The 23,978-nt window shown below is 43.7% G+C and overlaps 1 protein-coding gene across 1 annotated transcript; it reads left to right on the plus strand.

The window, feature by feature from the left end:
• Positions 1-596: 596 nt before the first annotated feature.
• Positions 597-23,908, plus strand: RAD54L (RAD54 like). The gene is made up of 18 exons (XM_054572217.1): positions 597-635; positions 734-820; positions 2,320-2,439; positions 9,413-9,473; positions 10,197-10,332; positions 10,736-10,805; positions 10,925-11,213; positions 11,657-11,781; positions 12,079-12,229; positions 17,075-17,201; positions 18,448-18,522; positions 18,637-18,767; positions 19,303-19,413; positions 19,571-19,694; positions 20,037-20,115; positions 20,442-20,621; positions 23,438-23,601; positions 23,698-23,908. Exons 1-18 carry the CDS (start codon positions 597-599, stop codon positions 23,906-23,908), a joined length of 2,280 nt encoding a protein of 759 aa, XP_054428192.1.
• Positions 23,909-23,978: the final 70 nt, after the last annotated feature.

Here is a 23,978-nt window from a genome sequence, read left to right on the forward strand (position 1 = left end):
GAGCTCTGGCGGCTGTTAACGCGCGCTTTGTGGGGACGAAAGTTAAGCTGGAGTGCTGGGACCAAATTCATCTTGGCCTTTTTTTTTTTTCCAGCTCCGCCTGGGGTTCTCTTCCCAAGCCCGGGTCTTTTGATTGTCCTGCTTGGATCCCTGTTCGACCCCCCTTAGTCCGGATCTCGCATCTGCACTTCAGACCTGGGAAATTCCCCTTCCCCGGGCTCGGGCGCCTCTCCCTCCTCAGGCCTCGGATTTTCATCCACCTCTCCCTCTCTTGGCCTGTGATTACTCCTTCTTTCACACCCATCTGGGATCATTATACCGACTCCACTCTGCCCAGCCTGACACTCCATTCATCGCCTCCCATCCCAGACTCTGCTTGAATACTTTCTCTTGGCCTGCTCTCCGACTTCAACTAACCGGCTACTCTCAAATTCCGGACCAAGCCCCAGCCACTGGCAGAATTTCCTCCATCTATGTTGCCTCTCTAATTAGCTATGCTCTCGTTAATGTAGCAGCCCGCTCTTTGCCAGGTCCTGGTTCAATATTTTCACCTGCTGCGTGCCTTTGGCTTTTTGCTGATGGGTACTTGATATTTTATGCTCCTGGGTCTAGCTAGGCTGGGTCTAGCTAGGATGGTAAGTGTGACCTAGAGGAGACTCGGTAGTCTGTGCCTGGGTCTGATGGACTCAGGCTGGAAGGTTCCGGAGGGTGCTCAGTTTCCATTGTCTTTCAGAGGAGGAGCTTAGCTCCCAGCCAGCTGGCCAAGAGAAAACCGGAAGGTAGAACCTCTGATGATGAAGACTGGCAGCCTCGGACAGTGGTGAGTACTCGGCCCTCAAGGGGACAGGAAAGGTGAGGATGCGGGAGTGTTTGGGCAGAAAGGGGTCCTGAACAAACCCAGTCACCTCCAGAAGCCTCTTTCAGTAAACTTTAATGAGTGCTTACTATGGGTCAGGCATTGAACAAGATAAAATATTTGTCCTCACAGCGCTCACTAGAAGCTTATATCGACTCAGTTTTCCTGGTAAGAAGGGGTATTGAAAAGCAAAAGAGCACCTTGGGTTCGGGCCTTTGGCTGCTTTGGGAAGAAAGTACTCCCCAACAGCGACTAGCAGCCTACTCTTTTGCTTTTTGTCCCCTTACTCAAAGTCACAGAATAGTAAAATGTATTGGGCCTACCTTAGAGTCCAGAGCTCACTTAGGCCTATATTGGAGGGTTGGTGTCCCTCCAGTCTCTGCTAATATTCAAGTATAGTATGTTCAGCTTCAAACTGGCTCTGCTCTACCTCCTCCTTTCTGGCTTTCTCGGGCTGGTTTACACAAGACCTGTGTAAATCAAAATTAATAGGACAATATGGCATTTACTTAAGACAGAACAGTTGAAGGGCCTGACCATTGAAACTTTGGAGGAAGAGATTAGCTAAAGAAGGGCTAGAAGGCAATTTTGGGCAGGGTTTGTTTGTGAATAAAAGCATGTAGAGAGAGGGAAGGGGCCTGGTGTTTCTGTTTCAGGTGTGCCTTGTAGGATCATTGAAGCTTCAAGTACCTGGGCAAGCCGACACAAGTGGGTTCTTGTCTGATGTCTCAGTGGGCTTGCTCTGTAGCTGCACCACTGGTATACAGGGGGCTCCTCTACCTGTGAGAGAGGCACATTGACAGCCCCTTGCTACTTTCAGGGGTCTCAGACTTGAACTTGGGCAGCACTTGGTGCAGCTCTGTCATAAATGGTGCTCTCTGCTGCTGGTTGCTCCTGAAAATGTTTTTGGTGCTGGGGTCCTCACTGCCATGAAATGAACTGACTGGAGAGTGACCTCAGTGGCCTGGGAGTTGAGGGTAGCTGTGCTCTTGTCCCATCTTTGGGAAACTCAAGGAGGAAAGCAAACAATTGCTCAATTATTCCTTGGAGCTTCTGGAGTGAAGATTGGAGGCAGCATGACTCCATGCTACTGGTGGACTTACCTTTCACAGTCCTACTTCGTTCACCTCTCCCAGTGCCCCATCTCAGATCAGGCAAGTTCTTTAAACTCATTAAGCTCCCATTTTCACCTGTTAAATAAGGATAATAAATACTTAACATTGGGTCACTGTGAAAATGATACATGGTAATATTTGTGAAGAGTTTTTAACACATTGCCTGGCACTTAATAAGCATTTTACTATATCTTTTTGCACTGTTTCATTGTATTTCATTCCATTACCATTTATCCCCCCTATACTCTTCCGCCTCCTCCTACCCCCCACCGCCCATTAAACATTTTAAATGTTACTTGCCATTGTGGTATTCTAGACTTCTTCACATTTCCCATAACTCTTTCCTAGGCTCCTAAGAAATGGAAATCCAGCAGTGAGACCCAGAGCCAGGAGTGTTTCGAGTCTCCTTTTCGGAAAGCGTTGACGCAACTAACAAATCGACCACCTTGTTTGGACAGTAATCAACATGTAAGTCAGAACCATAACCTGCCAATGTATGTATGTGCCCTGTTTTGCCTAGGCAGGCTTCCACCCCTGAAGACTACAGAGTAGCCAGCAGACAGACTTCGGTGGAGAGTTGGGCTTGCTCACAGCATCTGGGAGGCGCCTGAAAGAGGCCTGGCTTCTTTCCTTAGAGATGTGTGCTAATTTGGAGTCCCCTTCTTTTATAAGTACTTGGGCACCAGATCTCAGGGGGCTCAGAAACCTTGAGGACATGAGGGCATAGGAGAGGGAAGGCTATTGCAGGGTATTGGAACCAAGATCTCTCTGTCTCTGACTCTGTGCATGGATTTGAGAAGTACCAGAGCCCTACAGCTTTCACTTGCTGCCTCTATTAAAGTCAAAAGTAACCATCACCATTACAGAGTCTGTGCATTATCTCATGTAACTCTCATTTTTTTAAGATGAGGAGGCTGAGTATTAGAGGGGTTAACTTGTCCAAAATTATAGACTAGTCCATCCAAAGCTTGTTCCACCAAACTTTCTGATGGACAGTGATGTTGAGCTCTTAGAATTTAAGAGACTAAGGGGGATAAAGGTGCCTTTCAATAACCCTTTTCAACCACACCTGAGTTTGGGTTAATGAGATGACTTTTGTAAAGCACCTAACCTTGGGGCTGGTTGCCAGGAGAACCAACCCACCAGTGAATGCATAATCAATCATGCCTATGTAATGCAACCTCCATAAAAACACAAAAGGGAGGGGTTTGGAGAGTTTCAGGGCCCCAGAGCTTACGAGTTGGTGAACAGAACCTCATCCATGTGCCAGGACATGGCACACTACAAACTCCATAGGTACAGAAGCTCTTGTGCTTGGGACCCTTCTAGACCTTGCTGTATTTCTTCGTCTGGCTGTTCGTTCATATCCTTTCTGTCCTCTGAGATAAACCAGGAATCTAGTAAGTAAACTTTTTCTGAGTTCTGTGAGCTGCCCTAGCAAATTAATCAAACCCAAGGAGGGGGTTGCAGGAACTTCCAATGTATATAGCCTGTCCATCAGAACCACAGGCACTTGGGATTGGCATCTGAAGTGGTAGGAGGGAGACTGTCTTATGAAGCCTCAGTCTGTAGAATCTGATGCATTCTCCATGTTGATAATGTCAGAATTGAATTAAATTGTAGGACACCCAGGTGGTGCCAAAGAATTGCCTTATGTGTCAGAAGTGAAGTAGTGTAGTATTAAGAGTAGAGGACACACAGGAGTCTGTTTTTCCTTTACAGGAAGGTTTTGAAGGAAAAATAGGAATCTGTTGATGGAAATATATAATGGAGATTATTTGTGCACTCAGCAAACATTTAGAAACATTTTTATATAATACTTGATAAATGCAAAAGAATACGTATATAACATGTAACATATAAAACACAAACATAGTTCTATGAATCCACCATCCAGAACTAGAACATCAGCAAAGTCATAATCCCTTTTCTCTATCCCCAGAGGTAACCACTATCTTGAATTATGTTCAACATCTCTTGCTTTTGATAGTTTTATCATATGTATATAATTCACTAAGTTTAATTGTTTATTGAGCTATAAAAAATGGTACACATGTTACCAAACTAAAGGGGTCTCTGCCTGCGTGCATCAAAGCTCAGTAAGACACGAGCAGGAGCTTGCCGCAAAGAAAGTAAGGATTGCCCTAGCTGTTGTACTCAGTGGATTGAACGCTGGCTTGTGAACCAAAGGGTCGCCGGTTCAATTCCCAGTGTAGGGCACATGCCTAGTTTGCAGACCAGGTCCCCAGTAGGGGGTGCACAAGATGCAACCACACATTGATGTTTCTCTCCCTCTCTTTCTCCCTCCCTTCCCCTCTCTAAAAATAAATAAAATCTTTTAAAAAACAAAAGAAAGAAAAACAGACAAAATAGCAAGGATTTATTAGTTCAGGAAGTGGCCCACACCTGAGTCACAGATGAGCCAATGCCCAAAGACCTGGCTCCCAGTGGCTTCCAGGGGATGGGTTACATAGGGGAAAAATCATTAATCATGGTGACTAAGAGACCTGAGGGATGTGGTCTCTAGTAATTGATTGGTGCTAGGATAGGGCAGGTTAGTTGATCAGTGCATCTGGTTCCCACATCAACTATGACATCGATTTGTCTGGTTTCCCTGCTTTCTGGAGCTGAAACACAACAGTCTCAGATGTTATCTCTAGTTTGACTGAAACTCTATCTCTGTTTAGCAGACTAGAGGCTTTTGTTCCTAAGATTTTTTTTTGATGCTGATCAGAATAATCTCATTGCCCTGGGAGTTTAATGATTAAGGGAGTGAACATGTAAGGGACTAGGAGGCAAGTGAGTCAGGATGCCGAATGAGGCCAGTTTGAATCACAAAAAAAGGAAAAAAGGTCATGTTAAAGACATGAAGTTTCTACATGGTTACAGTGTAGTCCTCTGGGACTTTTCATTCGGGATTCATTTGGTTCGTCCTGTGTACAATAAACTATATGACATAAGTGCAGGCGTGGTGAGAGCACGAAACGGGCCTAACAGCCTGGAGGTTGGTGAAGACCCGAATCTGAGGGACCTACTGATTCGGTTGAGACCTGAAGACTAGGAAGATTCGGCCAGGTGAAGCAAGTGGGACATTGTCTAGATGGAGGGAACAGCCCGTGTGAATGCTGTGGAGGAAGGGACCTGTCAGGGAGGAAAACTTTTTCTTTATCCTAGGTTCGTCTGGCTGGACTAATAATCAAATAATCATGAGACAGATTAGCAGAATAAAAATTAATACTTAATAACATGTAATAATATGTGTACCTTATGAATACATGGGAGAGACCCAGGAAAGCTAAGTAACTCACTATTTTGGCGGAAGCCATCACCTTAAATACCACTATCAGCTAAAGACAAAAAATGATGAGGGTGGAATCAGTTATGAGAAATGACCAGGAAAAGCACAGTAAACAAGTATATGCAAATTTAAGTCCAAGCCTTTTCCATTGATAATGAAGGCACGCCTGGTCCAGTGAGGGAGACACTTGTACAAATAGATCCCTTAGAAATGTAAATGTCCTTTTACAAAAGGTAACTTCTATTTGGCTTTCTGAGCTTCACTCAAGTCTGCTGTTCATTAAAAATAACAAGGCTAAAACAATTAATATCCCAAAAGACACATTTTGGGGTGTCATAAACTCTGCTTCCCATCAGGCCCCAGGCACAAGTCCCTTAGACCCACCCACAGAAGTCATAGTGCAGCCATGGAAATGAGGGCTTTAACCTTAGACACTGGTCGGGTGTCTAGGTTTGAAGGTGGTTGCAAATGTGGGTGTGGAGCCTGGGAGATAAGTACTGGTGATGGGAAATAGACTTGAAGTCATTAGCATATTGATGATATTTAATACCTCCGAAGTGTATTGTAGTGTCTAGGTGAGTGTGTATGTAGTTGGAAGAGCCTAGGGCCAAGCACTGTGGAACACTGACTTTTGAGGGGGTTAGGCAGAGGAAAAAGGAAACCCATTAGAGGACTGTGCATGAGGTCCCAGAGCAGAGGAATAGTGGGAGAGTTGAGTCAATGGAAGTCAAAAACACAATATCTGAGAAGTGGCCAGCTTTGTCTAGGAAGATAAAAAGTTAACACATTTATTGGAATTAGAGTTGTACAGGCTATTGGTGATGTTGGCCAGAGTAATTTCAGAGGATGAAAAGAGCAGAATGGAAGGTAAGGAAGAGGAGACAGAAAACTGTCTGTACAAGTTCCAAGGGGCGGAGATAAGAGGTCAAATGAATTTTTGTTTAAAAGATAAGCAGTTAAGCATTTTTAAAATGCTGGTGAGGCCTTGCCTGGTGTGGCTCAGTGGATTGAGCGCCGGCCTGCGAACTGAAAGGTCGCCGCTGCAATTCCCAGTCATGGCACATGCCTGAGTTGCAGGCCAGGTCCCTAGTTGGGCGTGTGTGAGAGGCAGCCAATGGATGTTTCTCTCGCACATGAATGTTTCTCTCCCTCTCTTTCTCCCTCCCTTCCCTTCTCTCTAAAAATAAATAAAACCTTAAAAAAAAAAGTGCTGGTGAGAAAGCTAGCTGAGAAGGATAGGTTGAAATAAAGGAGAGATTAGGCAAAACTGATCACGAGTGAATCTCTTCAGAAGAGGGAAGCTTTGACCTTGGTTGAGAGGATGGATATTCCTCCTCTTTTATCAGAAGGAAAGGATGAAATGAATTTTCAGTAACTAAATGAACAAAGTGAGAACATACTCTCTCCCCTGCCTCTGTTGGCATCAACTGAGTATTACCAGATCAGATTCCTGGAGGCTGCCCATTGCAAGTCTTGCAGCCTGTGCCCCCAGATGTTTTTGGCCAGGGGTGCTCACAGTCTCCTATGCTAGTTGCCCTAGATTGCAGTTCTCCCCCGCAGAACCTGAGGCTCCCAGTTTTATTGACAGTCTTGCTTTTAAAATTCTGAGCATAAATTCTTGGCTACACAGAGCCTCGAACCTAGCCTCCTATACTGGTAATCTTGAAAATACTGTTTCAGTTTTAGAACTGAAGGCAGAATTGATACCAAATTCGAAAGGAAATGCGTGTCGATTTCCTTCCTTTTATTCTCCTTTGACTTAAGGATAGCTTTTTTTTTTTTTTTAAAGACTTTATTTATGTATTTAGTTACTTATTTAGAGAAGGAGGGAGAGAAGGAGAGAAACATCAATGTGTAAGAGAAACATTGATTGGTCGCCCCTCCCATGTCCCTAACCAGGGACCTGGCCTGCAAATCAGGCATGTGCCCTGACTGGGTATCAAATGGGTAATCCTTCAGTTTGTGGGAACAAGCCCGACCCACTGAGCCACACCAGTAAGGGTGAGGGTGAGGGTAGTTTTTTTGTTAGCATCTTTCACATATGAATTTCTCATTATTGTTTTTTATAATTATAATAATCATGAATATTAAAAATAGTCAGTAGCCCTGGCTGGTGTGGCTCAGTGGCTTGAGCGCTGGACTGCAAACCAAAAAGTTGCCAGTTTGATTCCTAGTCAGGGCACATGCCTGTGTTGAGGGCCAGGTTCCCTGGTTGGGGGTGTGCGAGAGGCAACCAATCAATGTACCTCTTGCACATTAATGTTTCCCTCTCTCGCTTTTTCTTCTCCTTTCCCCTCTCTTTAAAAGTAAATAAATAAAATCTTAGAAAATCAATGAAAGACTTTAGTCAGCTGCAAAGGAGTATACAAATAAACAATGCATTTGGACCTTTCTCTAGGGTTTCTGCTATCATCATGTTATTTAGTGTGATAATGAAGTTCAGTTCTCTGACATTTCTTTTCTGTCTTCCAATAGATTGCCAAATGTAATCATTACATTTTTCCTATTTAAAGTACATTTGAGTTTTTAGAAATTATAATGATCTGTATAGAAATGGTTCAGAATAAAAAGGTAAACATTTCAGGGCAAGGCAGGCTTGCTTGTTTCGTATTAAACTACCTTTTTGCTAGAAGGAATATTTTTTATTAATTTTTTCCACTAATGTATTTTCATTAAAACTTCCTTTAGGGTTTTTGCTCTTGTTTTCCTCTTGCTTTCTTGGCTTCCAGCTCATTTTTGTTGAGGTTCACAGGCTACTGTAATTTCCTAGAGGGCTCAGGTGTGAATAGCCCAGAACTTTGATGGGAGTTGTCAGAGTCAGCTCAGGAGGTAGCGCTGTGGACTCCCCTGCCTCCTCTTCTGCCCCAGCCCTAGAGCTCAGTGCTGATTCCAGGCCCAGGTGATGGCACAGGGGCTTTCTGAAGACACTGAGGTGGAAACAGCAGGGCCATTCAAGTTGTGTAAAGTTCTTCACTTTTTTCTCCAAGGGTGTTGGGGAGACTGGGGGGAGTCAGCATGATTATATTTTAATATAGAAAATATGACATCTGGATATAAAGTGAAAATAAATATTAAATTGATGGGGGCGGGAAGAAACACCAGGGCCACTCTTCTCTAGGACTTACATATGTCCACCTCCTCTCACCCATTTCCCACTTTCTTTTTCTTGGTGATTGGCTTGCCCTCTCTCTTATGTCCCTTTTATCATGTTGTTCCCTTTCTTGTGCTTTCCCGTGGCAAGAAGCAGCTGACTGGGCTGATCCACATGGCTGTACTCAAACAGGTTAGGTTAGGAGGCCATATAGCTTGCCTCCTGGTTACAAGAAAGGGCCTTAGAATGAGGGAAGTCCTGCATCTTTCATGGCTGTGTGACTTGGGAAAGTGACAATGATCCAGCCTAAATTTGTTCATCTGTAGGCTGGGTATGTTGATGATATATGGACTTCAGAGAGCTGTTAGTGAGGGCTAAATGGTAACACGAATACAAGGGGCTTAGTACTGCATCTGGCACGCACTGTTAGTCATCATTGTTGTCATTTTTGCTATTGTTACTGTTAATATTATTACTTTACTAGTACTACTCCTGTTACTCCTTCTCTTTGAGAGAACTGTTTAGTTCTCAAGGAGGCTGATGTGGGAATTAAGTGCAGTAGGCAGAATTGATATGACAAAAAATAGAAATGTGAGGTATGCTTGGGAAGATGTAGCCCAATAGGACAGTGTTTGAATCCAGACATTGAAGTTCCTTATTGGTTACAGGGTTGGGTAAGTGTGTGGTACTTGCTTATTAAGTGTTGCACCCTAAGGAATAGTTAGATGTCCACAATGGCATGGTCTTTCGTGAGCTAATGGAAATGAGCCTTATGGTTGAATGAGGCTAGTAGACACTGGCCAGTGGCCCTCTGTTGTCCCCAGGTACTTGTAGAACCTTACGTCAAGCCACAATCATGAGAGCTGTTGTACAAACCTAATATGGAGCTCATCTCTTTAAGTTTTAGGCATCTGAGTGAGATGTGATCAAAATACATTGTTCTCACTGTATTACGATGCTTAAATAGACATTTTAGTCTGCATTTGTAGAAATAGTATTCCATAACATCTCCAAACATTGCTGAATCCCTGTTTCTTCTCCTTTCTTTTTAGGAAGCATTTATTCGAAGCATTTTGTCAAAGCCTTTCAAAATCCCCATTCCAAATTATCAAGGTAAAAATGGAGACCTTTCTCTTTTTGACTCAGCCATGTGAAAATGTGCCTGAATAGATCACAACATCAGCTTTTGTACATACAAGCTTACCTTGGAATTGAAGATGCCAGTCCAATGGTGACTCTGTATTGGGTGATTCCCCTGAGACCTCAAGAAAGCTGTGTTTGACAAGCTTCAACAAGGGCTGCCAAGAGTGATTGCCCATCATCTGTTTGATGGGGATGTGCCAGTGCTCAGGAAGCTCCTGGTGGGCCAGGGTGAGGTTTCATTTGGTCCAAGAGTGTTCAGTGGCAACTCCTTTATGAGGCTGACTCTCTTGGAGGCCTAGGTTCTACAAAGTTTTCCCTGTCCTATGTAGAGCATAGCATTGTGCTAAAACTGGGACTGGAAGGAAGGAGGCCAACTCTTAAGAACTCTTAAGTCTTAAAAGGCCCTTTTAGGGTTTTAGACCTTTCCAGGATTGACTTGAGTTGAGAGGAATAAGACCCAGCCCTTCAAAAGTTTGTAGTTGAATAGGGAAGTAAAACAGTAAAAACTCTGATCTGAGGCAGACTGGAATAATGATCGGGTAGAGTTGCCCAAACTGGGTTTGGAGTGGTCTGGGGACAGAGATATAGGTCATGTGGAAGCATGGGAAAGGTTACGTGAAGAATAGGCATTTGAGCTGGACCTGCTGGAGCTCCTCAACTTAGGGGCTTACGTAACAGCTTGTTGGTTTCTAGGTCCTCTGGGCTCTCGGGCATTGGGCCTCAAAAGGGCTGGGATTCGCCGGGCCCTCCATGACCCCCTGGAAGAAGGTGCCTTGATTCTGTATGAACCTCCCCCGCTGAGTGCCCATGAGCAGCTGAAGCTTGACAAGTATGTGTGTTGCTATTTTCTTGAGCAGTTCTGGTCCTCTGTAAGTGCACATACCTGGGAGGGCAGAGAGCATTTTGGCATGACTTGTCCTTGGGCCTGGCACATGTTTTCAGAGTGCTGTCATGACTGCTGCACCATCCAGAGAGTGGGTAGGTGGGGAAGGCCACCGCCTGGGAAAGAGCATGTAGGCATGTCCATTCAGTGGGAGTTGATGACATAGGAGACCCATCCCCTGTCCTAAATTTCCATGGAGCAAGAAATTACTGTGGTTTGGTTACCTGGCCAAGAAGGTCCTTTCTTAGGCAGTTGCCTCTGTGGCTTCTGGATCAGCAGGACACAACTTGCTGAGGGCATGCCCTTGCCCATGTCTGAGCTCCATATTTTCTTTGCTATATTTTCTCAGGGAAAAACTCCCTGTCCATGTGGTCGTTGATCCTATTCTCAGTAAGGTCTTGCGGCCTCATCAGAGAGAGGTAACTGGTGGTGGGGGGTGGGGATGGGGTACGGGTTAGGGCCTGCGCCTGGGAGGCTGCCGTCTCTGGAATAGCAGCAGTGTGGTTGCTGACAAAGGCTGGGTCCCGTTCTTCCCCAGGGAGTGAAGTTCTTGTGGGAGTGTGTCACCAGTCGGCGCATCCCGGGCAGCCACGGCTGCATCATGGCTGACGAGATGGGCCTGGGCAAGACGCTGCAGTGCATCACGTTGATGTGGACGCTTTTGCGCCAGAGTCCAGAGTGCAAGCCAGAAATTGACAAGGCGGTGGTCGTGTCACCCTCCAGCCTGGTGAAGAACTGGTACAATGAAGTTGGGAAATGGCTTGGAGGAAGGATTCAACCTCTAGCCATCGATGGAGGCTCTAAGGACGAGATAGATCGAAAGCTGGGTATGGAGCCTTCACAGTCTTCTACACAACTTGCTCCTTCCTTACATGTGTGCTCAGTGATGGCCAGGGTTGAGGGCAATGAGAGGTGGCAGAGAAGAGAATGCCCATGGAAAGTAATTGAAATAGTTATTTCCAGGCTAAATTAAAGAACTGTCAGACTTTTTCTTTTTTTTTTTTTTTTTTAAGATTTTATTTATTTTCAGAGGTAGGGGCAGGGAGGGAAAAAGAGAGGGAGAGAAACATCAATGTGTGGTTGCCTCTCGCATACCTCCTACTAGGGACCTGGCCTGCAACGCAGGCATGTGCCCTGACAGGGAACTGAACTGGTGATTTTTTGGTTTGCAGGCTGGCATTCAATCAACTGAGCCACACCAACCAGGGCCAAACTTTTTTTTCTTTAAGATATTCTAAAATTTGTTCTCTTGACACCTTTTCTGTCATAGAAGGATTCATGAACCAGCGTGGAGCCAGAGTGCCTTCTCCCATTCTCATCATTTCCTATGAGACATTCCGCCTTCATGTTGGAGTCCTCCAGAAAGGGAGTATTGGACTGGTCATATGTGATGAGGTACTTGACTCTCAAAGGTCTGGGTGGTAGGAGAAAGTGTGTCAGAGCCTCCTTACTGAGAACTGCCATCCCAGGGCTGTGTCAGTCACTGGGGAATGCTGAGCTTGGAGGAGACAAGTGGGAGGAGAGCCCATGGTGCCAATCTGCCAAAAGAGGGAGTAAGCAGAGTTTGGAACTCTGATGAGGGCAAGGTGCTCTGGACTGATGGCCAGAGGTTGGATCCTCTACACAAGACATTGCCAACATTAGGGATGCCACAATGCGCCCAGGCCTAAGTGAGAATTAATTTCTTTTCAGGGACATAGGCTCAAGAACTCTGAGAATCAGACTTACCAGGCCCTGGACAGCTTGAACACCAGCCGGCGGGTGCTCATCTCGGGGACTCCCATCCAGAATGATCTCCTTGAGTATTTCAGCTTGGTGCATTTTGTTAATTCAGGCATCCTAGGTAAGAATCCAGCTTTGTTTGCTACATTAGAGGGGAGCCTTACCTGTAACTCTAGCTGAGGAAAGAAAGGAGAGAATGCTAGTTGTATTTGTAGGAAGACTTTTCTTGTTAGGGGGAGCCATTGGGAGACCTTGGGTCTGTCAAGCAACTCAGCAAGGTTCATTCTGGCCATGATTTAAAAAATTTTTTACTTTTAAATTAAAGTTGCCATCCAATATTATTTTTTTAAAAGATTGTGTTTGTTTTTAGAGAGAAGGGAAGGAAAGACGAAAGAGGGAGAAAGAAACATCAATGTGTGAGAGAATTATCAATTGATTGTCTCTCATACACCCCCAACCTGGGACCTGGCCTGGAACTCAGGCGTGTGTCTGCCTTTACTGGGAATTGAACGGGCGACCTTTGTGTCTGCGGGACAGCCCAACCCACTGAACCACACTATTCAGGGCATAATATTTTTTAATATTAGTTTCAGGTATAAACCATAGTGGTTAGACAATTATGTAATTTATAAAGTGATTCCCTCCAATTATTCAAGTACCCACCTGGCAACATATATCGTTGTTACAATATATGGACTGTATTCTTTAGGTTGAACTTTATACCCCCGTGACTGTTTTGTAATTATTAATTTGTACTTCTTTAATCCTTTTACTTTTTCACTCAGTCTTTCACCCCCACTTCCTCTCTGGCAACCTTCTGTTTGTTCTCTGCATCCATGAGTCTGTTTCTGTTTTGTTTTGTTTTGTTTATTTCTATAGCTTTCACTTAGAAGTGAAATCTATGGATTTGTCTTTCTCTAACTTGTTTTACTTAGCATAATACCCTCTAGGTCCATCCACATTGTCACAAATGGCAAGATTTCATTCTTTTTTATGGCTGAACAGTATTCCATTGTGTATATATACCATTTTTAAAGATTTTATTTTATTTTTTAGAGAGGGGAAGGGAGGGAGAAAGAGGGAGAGAAACATCAATGTGTGGTTGCATCTCATGCGCCCCGTACTGGGGATGTGGCCTGTAACCCAGGCATGTGCCCAAGACTGGGAATCGAACCAGCAACCCTTTGGTTTGCAGGCCAGCTTTCAATCCATTGAGCCACACCAGCGAGGGCTATACCACCACTTTTTTATCCACTCATCTATCAATGGGCACTTAGGTTGCTTCCGTATCTTGTCTATTGTAAATAAGCTGCAGTACACATAGGAGTGCATATGTCTTTTCAAATTAGTTTTTTGGGTTTCTTTGGATACATACCAAGAAGTGGAATTGCTGGGTTATGAGGCAGTTCCATTTTTAATTTTTTTGAGAAACCTCCATACTGTTTCCCATAGTGGCTGCACCAATATGTGTTCCCACCAACTTTGCACAAGGGTTCCTTTTTCTTCACATCCTTGACAACACTTGTTTGTTGACCTATTGATGATAACCATTATGACAGGTGTGAGGTGATATATCATCGTGGTTTTAATTTGAATCTCTCTGATGGCTAGTGATATTGAGCATTTTGTCATATGTCTATGGGCCATCTGTATGTCCTCTTTGGAGAAGTGTCTTTTCGGGTCCTATATCCATTTTTTAATTGGATTGGTTGTTTCTTTAGTTCTTTATACACTTTGGATATTAACCCTTTATCTGATATATTATTTGCAAATATCTTCTCCCATTTGGTAGGTTTTCTTTGCTGTGCAAAAACTTTTTAGTTTGATGTAGTCCCATTTGTTTTTTTTCTTTTGTTTCCCTTTTCCAAGGAGGTATATTAGGAAAAATATTGCTAAGAGAAATGTCAGAGTTTACTGCTTATGTTTTCTTCTAGAAGTTTTATGGTTTTGAATCTAACATTTAAGTCTTTAATCCATTTTTGAGTTTATTCTTGTATATGGTATAAGAAGGTGGTCTAGTTTCATTTTTTTGCATGTGTCTGTCCAGTATTCCCAACACCACTTATTGAACAGGATGTCTTTACTCTGTTGTATATTCTTACCTCCCTTTTCATATATTAATTGTCCATATAGGTATGAGTTTATTTGTGGACTCTATTCTGTTCCATTGATCTGTGTGATCTATATGTCTTTTTATGCTGAAACCATGCTGTTTTGATTACTGTAGCCTTGTAGTATAGTTTGATATCAGTTAGTGTGATCCGTTCAACTTTGTTCTTTTTCATTGCTGTGGTTATTCAGGGTCTTTTGTGGTTCCATATAAATTTTTGGATTATTCTAGTTCTGTGGAAAATGCCATTAGTATTTTGATAGGGATCGTGTTGAATCTATAGATTGCTTTGTGTATTGTGGACATTTTAATGATGCTAATTTTTCCTACCCATGTGCACGGTATTTGCTTCCATTTATTTGTATCTTCTTCAGTTTCTTTAATGTCTTACAATTTTCCAAGTGGATCTTTTACTTCCTTGGTTAAATTTATTCCTAGGTATTTTATTTTTTTGGTACAGTTGTAAATGGGATTGTTTTCTTCGTTTCTTTTTCTGATTGTTCATTGTTAGTGTATAAAAATGCAACCAATTTCTGAATATTTTTTTGTTTCCTGCTACTTTACTGAATTAATTTATCAGTTCTAATGTTTTGTTTTTGTTCTTTTTTTGATAGAATCCTTAGGGTTTTCTATATATAGTATTATGTTATCTGCAAATAATGACAGTCCTGTTTTCCAATTTAGATGCCTTTTATTTTTTCCTCATCTGATTGCTGTGGCTAGGATTTCCCTACTCTGGCCATTTTTCCACTGCAGAAGTGGCAGGCTATATACAAGGCATGGGGTCACCATGAGCTGTGGTTGAAAATACTGTACTCCACCTCCAGAGATTTTTGCTCATCACATCCTAGCTGCCTCACAAGATCTTTGACTTCAGAGCAGACTGTCTTGGGCAGTTTCTTTTTTAAATAATTTTTTAGTGTACAATTAAGTGTCATTAAGTACATTCACATTGTCGGGTAACTATCACTACCACCCATTTCCAGAACTTTTTTTATCTTGCAAACTGAAACTCTACCCATTAAATAATGACCCCTTATTTTCCACTCCTCCCAGCCTCTGGTTACCACAGTTTGGGCAGTTCTTGCACATAGGTGTCTGTGGAACAGTTTGTACCACCCCACCTTGACAGTGTTCAGGAAAATCACTTTAGGCGAGACCCAGCAGAGCAGCAAGATTTTCACAAAGAATACATTTGAGTAAACACCACCAAATCAGTTACTGCCACCACCTCAGTAGCACTCTCCCCCACCTTTTGATCACTATTTTCATCTTTTCCCCCAGAAGTAAACACTGTCCTTACATTCAGGATTGGTTTTTGTATATTTTTAAACTTTATAAAAATGTAATCACATATCCCTTTACATATGGTTTCTTTTGTTTATTGTATTTATGAGAAATCATCCATATCATTGCCTGTAGTTAGTTTTTCATTTTTGTATATTCCTTTAATAAATATTCTCTTTTACCACAATTTATCTATTCTGTTGATAGACAATTGAGTCGGTTCCAGTTTTTTCTTTCTTTTTTTTTTTAAGATTTTATTTATATATTTATAGAGAGCCGGGAAGGCAGAGAGGAGGAGAGGGAGAGAAACATCAATGTGCAAGAGAAACATCAGTTGGTTGCCTCTCGCGCACCCCTGACTGGGTAATGGGCCCGCAGCTGAGGTCCATGCCTTGACTAGGAATTGAACTGGCAACCCCTCAGTTTGCAGGACGATACCCAACCCATTGAGCCACACCAGCCAGGCCAGTTATTTATTCTTTTGAATAACGATGCTGTGACCATTCTTGTGTATGTCTTTACCTGGGCATAGTATGCATTTCTCTGTCCTAAGTGTGTAAATTGCTGGGTCATATGTTATGCATGTGTTCAGCTCTGTAATCACTTTCAAAGAGATTATATCAGCAGAGTATGAGAATTCCAATGTCTCTGTATCAGGGGTCAGCAGCTTTTTCCTGAGACAGCTAGAGGCTCACAGGCCAAACTGTCTCTGTTACAACTACTTAGCTCTGCTAACGTAGCACGAAAGCAACCATAAAATGTATATGAATGGGCATGGGGCATGGCTATGTTTAATAAAACTTTATTTACAGAAACAGGTGGCTTGTCCATGGCTGTAGTTTGTTGACCATGGCACCATATCATCACCAATATTTATCTTTAAATTTTTAAAAAAGATTTTAGTCATTTTGTTGTCATTTAGTGATATCTCATTGTATTTGCCTAATGTTGAATAAAGTTGAATAGCATTTAATAGGTCTTTTGTAAGGTACCTGATCTTTTTATTTCTGCCCAAAAGAAAACCCATTAAGCAGTCACGCCCTGCTTCCCCTTTATCCTTAAGCCCTGGCAACCTCCAATCTGTGTTCTATCACAATGACTTTGCCTATTTAAGTTATTTCATAACAGTGGAATCGTATCATATGTGACCTTCTGTTTCCAGCTTCTTTTACTTAGTGTACTGATTTCAAGGTTCGTCTGTACTATAGCATGAACTTTATTGTACTGATACATGCTACTTCATCTCTCATAAGCAGCATATAGATGGGCTCTTTAAAAAAAAAATCCAGCCTGACAATTGGATTGTCTATTTATTGGATTATTTTGTCTATTTATAGTTAATGTCATTAGTTATATATTTGGATTTTAATTTACTATCTCACTATTTGGCCTTTTTAGTCTTCGATGCTTTGGTAACTCTGATTCATTCAACCAATTGCCTGTAATTTGTTCAGCTTTTTTGGTCTTGGCAGGAAGGTTGGTCTGTAGCAAAGTGGTTTGCCATTAATGGCAGTGGGAAAATCATTCTTTTTCTACATTCTTTAATTTTCCCTTCTCTCCTGTGTTTAGGAACAGCACATGAGTTCAAGAAGCATTTTGAGTTGCCAATTTTGAAGGGTAGAGATGCAGCTGCCAGTGAGGCAGACAGGCAGCTAGGAGAGGAGCGACTGCGGGAGCTCACCAGCATTGTGAATAGGTAATGGCAGGGTGGGGCTAGGTGGCAGCACCTTTCTTTGGGTTCTCCCAACTGAGCTCATCAGAATTGTGAACTGAGTCATCCAAGGCTGATCTTTTGGGGCCTTGGCCTATGAGGGCTGGGATTCTAGAAAGGGAGTGGGATCTGTGCCCTGTTTATAGCCACTAAATAAATGAAGGGGTCTTGCAGGCCAACTCCCCGCTTTCTTCCTGGCCTGGGCCCTATAGTTTGGTTTTGGGTTGCTTAACAACCTGCTGGGGAAGCTCTTTTCTGACTCTGTTGGACTTCCTTAGCAAAATATCCCTTGGAGCATTGTTAATATTTCAGAAGCTCCCTGTCATTTGGTCTTAGACCTGAAGAACCAGGCTTCCCTTCCTAGGCTTCACAGCCTTCTTGGACAGGGAGAAGCATATCTGGTAGATGTGACTCCCAGGCTGAGAGGGCTTTTCCCATGGGGGTGACATAACCAGGAGGGCGGGTCATTCTGGACTCCTCTGTTGTAGGTATATATGAAATACACTTAATGATTTACGTCTTCAAGAGCCTAGCCCTTCTCAATTGCCACCTGTTATTCTCAATTTTATTTTTTATTTTTTTATTATTTATTGATGAGAGAGAGGAAAAAAAAACCCATTGATTTGTTATCCTACTTATTTATGCATTCATTAGGTGATTCTTGTATGTGCTCTGACCAGGAATCAAACCTGCAACCTTGGTGTATCAGGACGATACTCTAACGAACTAAGCTACCTGGCCAGGGCCCTCTCACTCTCAATCTTAGATGGCAGGAAGATGAGTCAGTGTATTAGGAGCTGCTGCTTAGGTGCCTGATTCCTGTTCTTCCTGGTCTGCCAGGAGGTATGGGCTTAATTTCATTGAGTCTTGGGCCATATGACAATAGGCATTTGGGCAAATGCACAAATTCCCCTAAGGACTTAGTGGTTTAGAGCTTGCTTTCCCAGCCAGAGCACCAGGCTCAATGGGAGACTGTGGCTGCTGCTTGAAGACCAGCTATCCTTTTGAAGGGGAAGAGAAAGAGTTGTCAGTCAAAGCTAGACCGTTTGAAAGGGTCTCTGTTTCTAGGACTGAGGCCCCAATATAGATATCTTTGCCATAGGGCTGAAGGGGCTCTGACATTTGATACTACAAAAGAGTCAGTCTTGGTCCTTTGGGTAGTAACTTCTATTCTGGTAGATTGCGTGGTGGTTTTACCAGCCCTTTTATCTTTTTATCCTCTTTTGTCTAGGTGTCTGATACGGAGGACATCTGATATCCTTTCTAAGTATCTGCCTGTGAAGATCGAGCAGGTGGTTTGTTGTAGGTACTGAACTCAACTTAGGGGTGTGGAGTGAGTAAAAGCCCAGCTCCTGAGTTGTCCTTAGAGGGCCAACGTGTGGTTCAGCATTTCCTACTGACCCAGCTTGCCTTTTTTCAGGCTGACACCCCTTCAAACTGAATTATACCAGAGGTTTCTGAGACAGGCCAAGCCAGCAGAGGAGTTGCGCGAGGGCAAGATGAGTGTGTCTTCTCTTTCTTCCATCACCTCACTAAAGAAGCTTTGTAATCGTGAGTTGTGTCCATGCTCTGAGGTCCTCTGTGAGGGTGAGCAAGAAAGTGTAGGCTCCCTCAGGTGATCCGGCCACCTTTACTAATTCTTGTCCAGAGTCCTCATAGAGGCCACATGTGATTCCAGCGCTCCTCAAGGCATGAACCCTGCATTGTATACTCTGTAAACCAGACCCTTTGCTTTGAAAAAATTTAGCTTGTCCTCTGCACAGCCCATACTTGATGCTTGGGGTATATATAGGACTGTGTAAGTGTGTTCATGTACACATGTGCATATAAAATGTTAGGTGAATAAATAACAATCCTTAATGCCTCTGGTATAGCTCCCTTCTCTTTGGGAGAACACATTAGTAAGCAAGATTGTCCATTTATGGTCCCAGATGACACTGACTCCACACTGGAATTTGGGACCAAGGAAACCTGGCACTGAAGAAGGTCTTTTGGGTAGGCTTCTAGAGAGTGTTCTAATGAGCACTGAAGTGGAAACTTTCTAAAGCAATGTAGCTGGCATTTTGGTTTTTATTTTTACCCCCAGATCCAGCTCTAATCTATGACAAGTGTGTACAAGAGGAGGATGGCTTTGAAGGTGCCTTGGACATATTCCCCTCTGGTTATAGCTCCAAGGCTCTAGAGCCCCAGCTGTCAGGTGAGCCCTTTCCTATCAGTTTTTTGGTTTCTGAGAGGAGGGGTGGGGAACTGTCTCTTTGTTCTAGATCTATCTTGACTCAAGGCAGGATATCAAGAGTAAGAGTTGTGGGCCATTGGGATGACCTGGGGGTGCTAATAGTTGCTGATCTCCCCAGGTAAGATGCTGGTCCTTGATTACATTCTGGCGGTGACCCGAAGTCGCAGCAGTGACAAAGTAGTGTTGGTGTCGAATTATACCCAGACATTGGACCTCTTTGAGAAGCTCTGCCGGGCCCGAAGGTAGGGAAGAGAGGCTGCCAAAGGGGTGCCTCTCTACTGTTCCCCTAGGAAAATAGGTGTTCTGATTTTGGTGGATGTGGACCAAGATGTGGGTGCAGGAGGGACTTTTCCTTATTGATGTTATGGTCCTAGTTTCATCACCAAGCAAAACAGCCCCTGGTCTTTCAGGTGCTCCCATAGGTCAGAATCCTGGCTCCTAGCTCTTGCCTTTCCCTTTGGGAGCCTGGGGCCTTAGGCTGTGCATAAACAGTCTCAAGCATGGTTAGCTTAGTCCCTTCAGTAGCTCTGGTTCCAAGGAACTCTGCTTTCTTCTTGGGTTTTGACCTTTGGATTTCCCTTTAGGTACTTATATGTCCGCTTGGATGGCACCATGTCCATTAAGAAGCGTGCCAAGGTTGTAGAGCGCTTCAACAGTCCATCGGTAAAGGCACAGCTTCTGTCCCTGTACCCCCAATGTCGTAACATCAGACTTAAGGGTTGAAAGAGAAGCTATAAGAGGGCTCTGTCCTAGGGTCTTCCTGGATTGTTTTTTTTCTTGTGGGTATGCTGGGGTTAGGCTTGTGGGTGATGGCTGGTATTGGACCTGACTTAGTAGGCTGGGAAGTTGGGTGGTAGGCCAACTGGTGGTTGTCATAATTAGTCTGAGCATAAGAGTACTAATGTGTAAGAGAGAACAGTTCACTGGGCCAAGTAGGATTCCAGTTCAGGCTGCAAAATATTCTTTTTCTCCTGCTCCTCTCTTTCCAGAGCCCGGACTTTGTCTTCATGCTGAGCAGCAAAGCTGGGGGCTGTGGCCTCAATCTCATTGGAGCTAACCGACTGGTCATGTTTGATCCTGACTGGAACCCAGCTAATGATGAACAAGCCATGGCTCGGGTCTGGCGTGATGGTCAAAAGAAGACCTGCTATATCTATCGCCTGCTGTCTGTAAGGGTGGAGTAGTGGTGGGTCATGAAATAAGACCTTCAGGACCATCTTGGGTTGCTTTTCAGTGTCTCTCTTTGGCCCCTTTGCCTCTAGCAGTGGCCAAGGGCTTGGCCTGGAGCCTTGTATTTTCTTCTTTCCACTCCATTCCCTTTTTACAATGCCCTCTGGATGCATCTTCATTAGTTAACAAACTCCCCTGTGGCCCCATCCTTTTCACAGGATACCTGCTTTCCCTCATACCTGATTTCTGCTCTCCCACTTGGCCTTGTAGTCTTCTCATGTTCTATGTTCCATGGTGCTAAGGAGTGGTATTGGCATTCTCCAAGTTCTCCGTGATCATGCAGATTGTCCACCCTCTGGTTCCTCTTGCAGCTCATGTTGTCTGACTTGGTACCCTCTTTTCCTTTCCACAGTAATTTACCTCCTATTTTCCTAATGCACCGATTACTTTGGACACCAGCTCAGTGTTTATTTCTTCTCCAAATCTAGCTGTCATGCTGGTGGACTTCAAGGTTATCCAGCACTCTGGCCTTCCTGTTTCCTTGACCTTTCCCTATTTTAATTACTCCTGGGGCTACACTGTGGAATTTTAACAGTACCAAAACTTCACATAGTACCCAGAACTTTAATAGCTATCATTAGTAATAGCTATCACTTCCTGTCCTTCCAGCTTTCTTATACCTCCTACACCTGCTTCAACCTAACGTCCCTAGTACCATGTCCAGTCCCCAAATCTAGCCTGGCTACCTTTTCTCTTCGGCCTGATCCTAATTGTGCCTCCTTTCAGGTACTCCTTCCCTAATACCTTCTTCATTTGGATCATTACAGCTGTTCTCAGCTTCTACACCAGATAAACTTGCATTTATGGATTGGTACTACCACAAATTCATGTTCACCATTTTGGGCTGGGCCATACCTCATTTCCTTCAACAGCTATTTCAAGTCTTCAACACTGTCCTCATGTTTCCTTGCTAACCCTGTCTGTTATCCTTCTGCAGAGACCTTGTCCTCCTACTTGCAGAAAAAACATAGGGCCCTGGCTGTGGTGGCTCAGTGGATTCAGTGTTAGTCTGCGAACCAAAGGGTTGCTGGTTCAATTCCCAGGCAGGGCACATGCCTGGGTTGCGGGCCAGGTCCCCAGCAGGGAGAGCGCAAGAGGCAACCACACATTGATGTTTCTCTCCCTCTCTTTCTCCCTCCCTTCCCCACTCTAAAAATAAATAAAATCTTTAAAAGAAAAAAAGTTGGCTACCAGGCTTGAATCCTCTCTTCTGTAAATCTCTACACCTGTTCTTCCCTTCCCGTCTCAGAGGAAGATCATGCTCTTCCTCTCTGCTTGAGATTCATTATTCCAGCTCTGCTCCAGAACACTTTCTGTCCTTTCCTAATTTTTTTTATTCCCTGAAGTCTACAAACATACTCAAGTATCTCTTGCCTTAAAAACAATTTCTCAATCCTTATTGTAGCCATTCACTGTCAAATTTTTCCAAAGCTTATACATTAACTTTACCTCATCTTCTACTCACTCATCACACTATTTTATTTTGAATGTACCGTTACTGTCTTTCTAATTGCCAAGAGACTCTTGATTTTTCCTTCTTTGTGTATCTGACACTATTGAGTACTAATCTTAAAACTCTTCTCTTTGGAAACTCCACTCTGGTTTTCCTACCTCTGTGATTATGTATGTTCATTGTATTGACAAGTCTCTAACAAAACTTTTAGCTCATATATCCATCATCAACTGTACATTTCTACCTGAGCACTTTAGATACATCATGACGAAACATCCTCCCCTTCTGAATTTTGTCATTTAATGGCTTCATTATCCACCCATATTTGGGCATCATACTACTAGGCCATGTTCCAGTTACCACTGATTTTACCTTCTTGATATTTCCTTAATCTAACCACCCTCTCCGTGCCATGCTAAAGTCACAGTAATCTCTCACTTGGACATTGCAGCATCTTCCTGATTCTTTATCCTAACCAATTTTTCACATACTGCTTCCAAAATGAGCTTTCTAAAAATTCTGATTTTGCTTTTTCTTACTTCCAGGACAGGGTCAAGCTCTTCAGCCTGGCACCCAAGCTTCTCCATTATGGCCTCTGCTGACTTTCTCAGTCCCAGCTCTTATTACACTTCCACTATTCTCTAGATAGGCTGAACTCAAGAGTCCTCCAGTAGGTCAGACTTCTTCCTTTGTTTCTCTGCTGGGAATGCCTTCCCTTCTCCCTTCCTTTGTAAATTATTGATTCATTTTTTAAGATTCAGCTTAAGGACCATCTTTATTTTCATTCTTTTCAACACTATTCCCTCTGTCCCTGTTGTGAGCTCCTGGGTATTCTATACAGAAACCTATTATTGTACCAATTAACTTATATGTCTATTTGTTTCACTAGTCTGTGAGTTCAAGAGTAGGGATCATATTTGATTATTCTTTATATCCTAGCGTTAGCACAGTGTCTAATGTAGGATACCCAAATAATAGTTACTGAGTGAGACTTGCGCTTGGTTTGGAAGTCTGACGAAGCTGCTATAGACAAACCTCAGTTTACCCTGAAGGAATTTAGCCAGGCCGTGAAACCCTCCATTGGTACAGAAAATATCCCGGGTGGGCAGACATGCACATGTCATGTTCCCAAGAGACAGGCTGGGTAATGGGCTCAGCTGAGCAGAAGTATTCTGCAGGATTCTTCCTTTTCATTTCTCTCTCCTCTTGGTGGCTATAGTTTCAACCCCTGGGTTTTCCTGCCCCCTTAGGTGTGGGTATGACTTAGCCCTTGCTTCCCTGGCTCTCCCCATCCTCTCCCAGGCAGGAACCATTGAGGAGAAGATCTTTCAGCGTCAGAGCCACAAAAAGGCACTGAGTAGCTGTGTGGTAGATGAGGAACAGGATGTGGAGCGTCACTTCTCTCTGGGCGAGTTGAAGGAGCTGTTTACCCTGGATGAGGCTAGCCTCAGTGACACACATGATAGGTGGGTGAAGTATCCTTGCTAGCCATTGTCTGTGAACTCCCTGCACAGTGTGGAGCAGGGATGTATAGTGACCACAGCTTTGCCCTCTGCCCCCAGGTTGCGCTGCTGCCGTTGTGTCAACAACTACCAGGTCAGGCCACCCCCTGATGGTTCTGACTGCACCTCAGACCTGGCTCAATGGAACCATAGCACTGATAAGCGGGGGCTCAGAGATGAGGTACTCCAGGCTACCTGGGATGCTGCCTCCACTGCCATCACCTTCGTCTTCCACCAGCGTTCCCATGAGGAGCAGCGGGGCCTCCGCTGACACCCAGCTAGTCTGGATGTAGTTGTTAAGAGGAAGGAGACAGGGAAAGGGTTTTCCTGCCCCCTAAAGC

The sequence above is a fragment of the Pteronotus mesoamericanus genome, unplaced genomic scaffold (assembly GCF_021234165.1).
Source record: "Pteronotus mesoamericanus isolate MK-2021 breed Mesoamerican mustached bat unplaced genomic scaffold, CSHL_Meso_final contig_221, whole genome shotgun sequence".
In the NCBI taxonomy this organism is placed as follows: domain Eukaryota; kingdom Metazoa; phylum Chordata; class Mammalia; order Chiroptera; family Mormoopidae; genus Pteronotus; species Pteronotus mesoamericanus.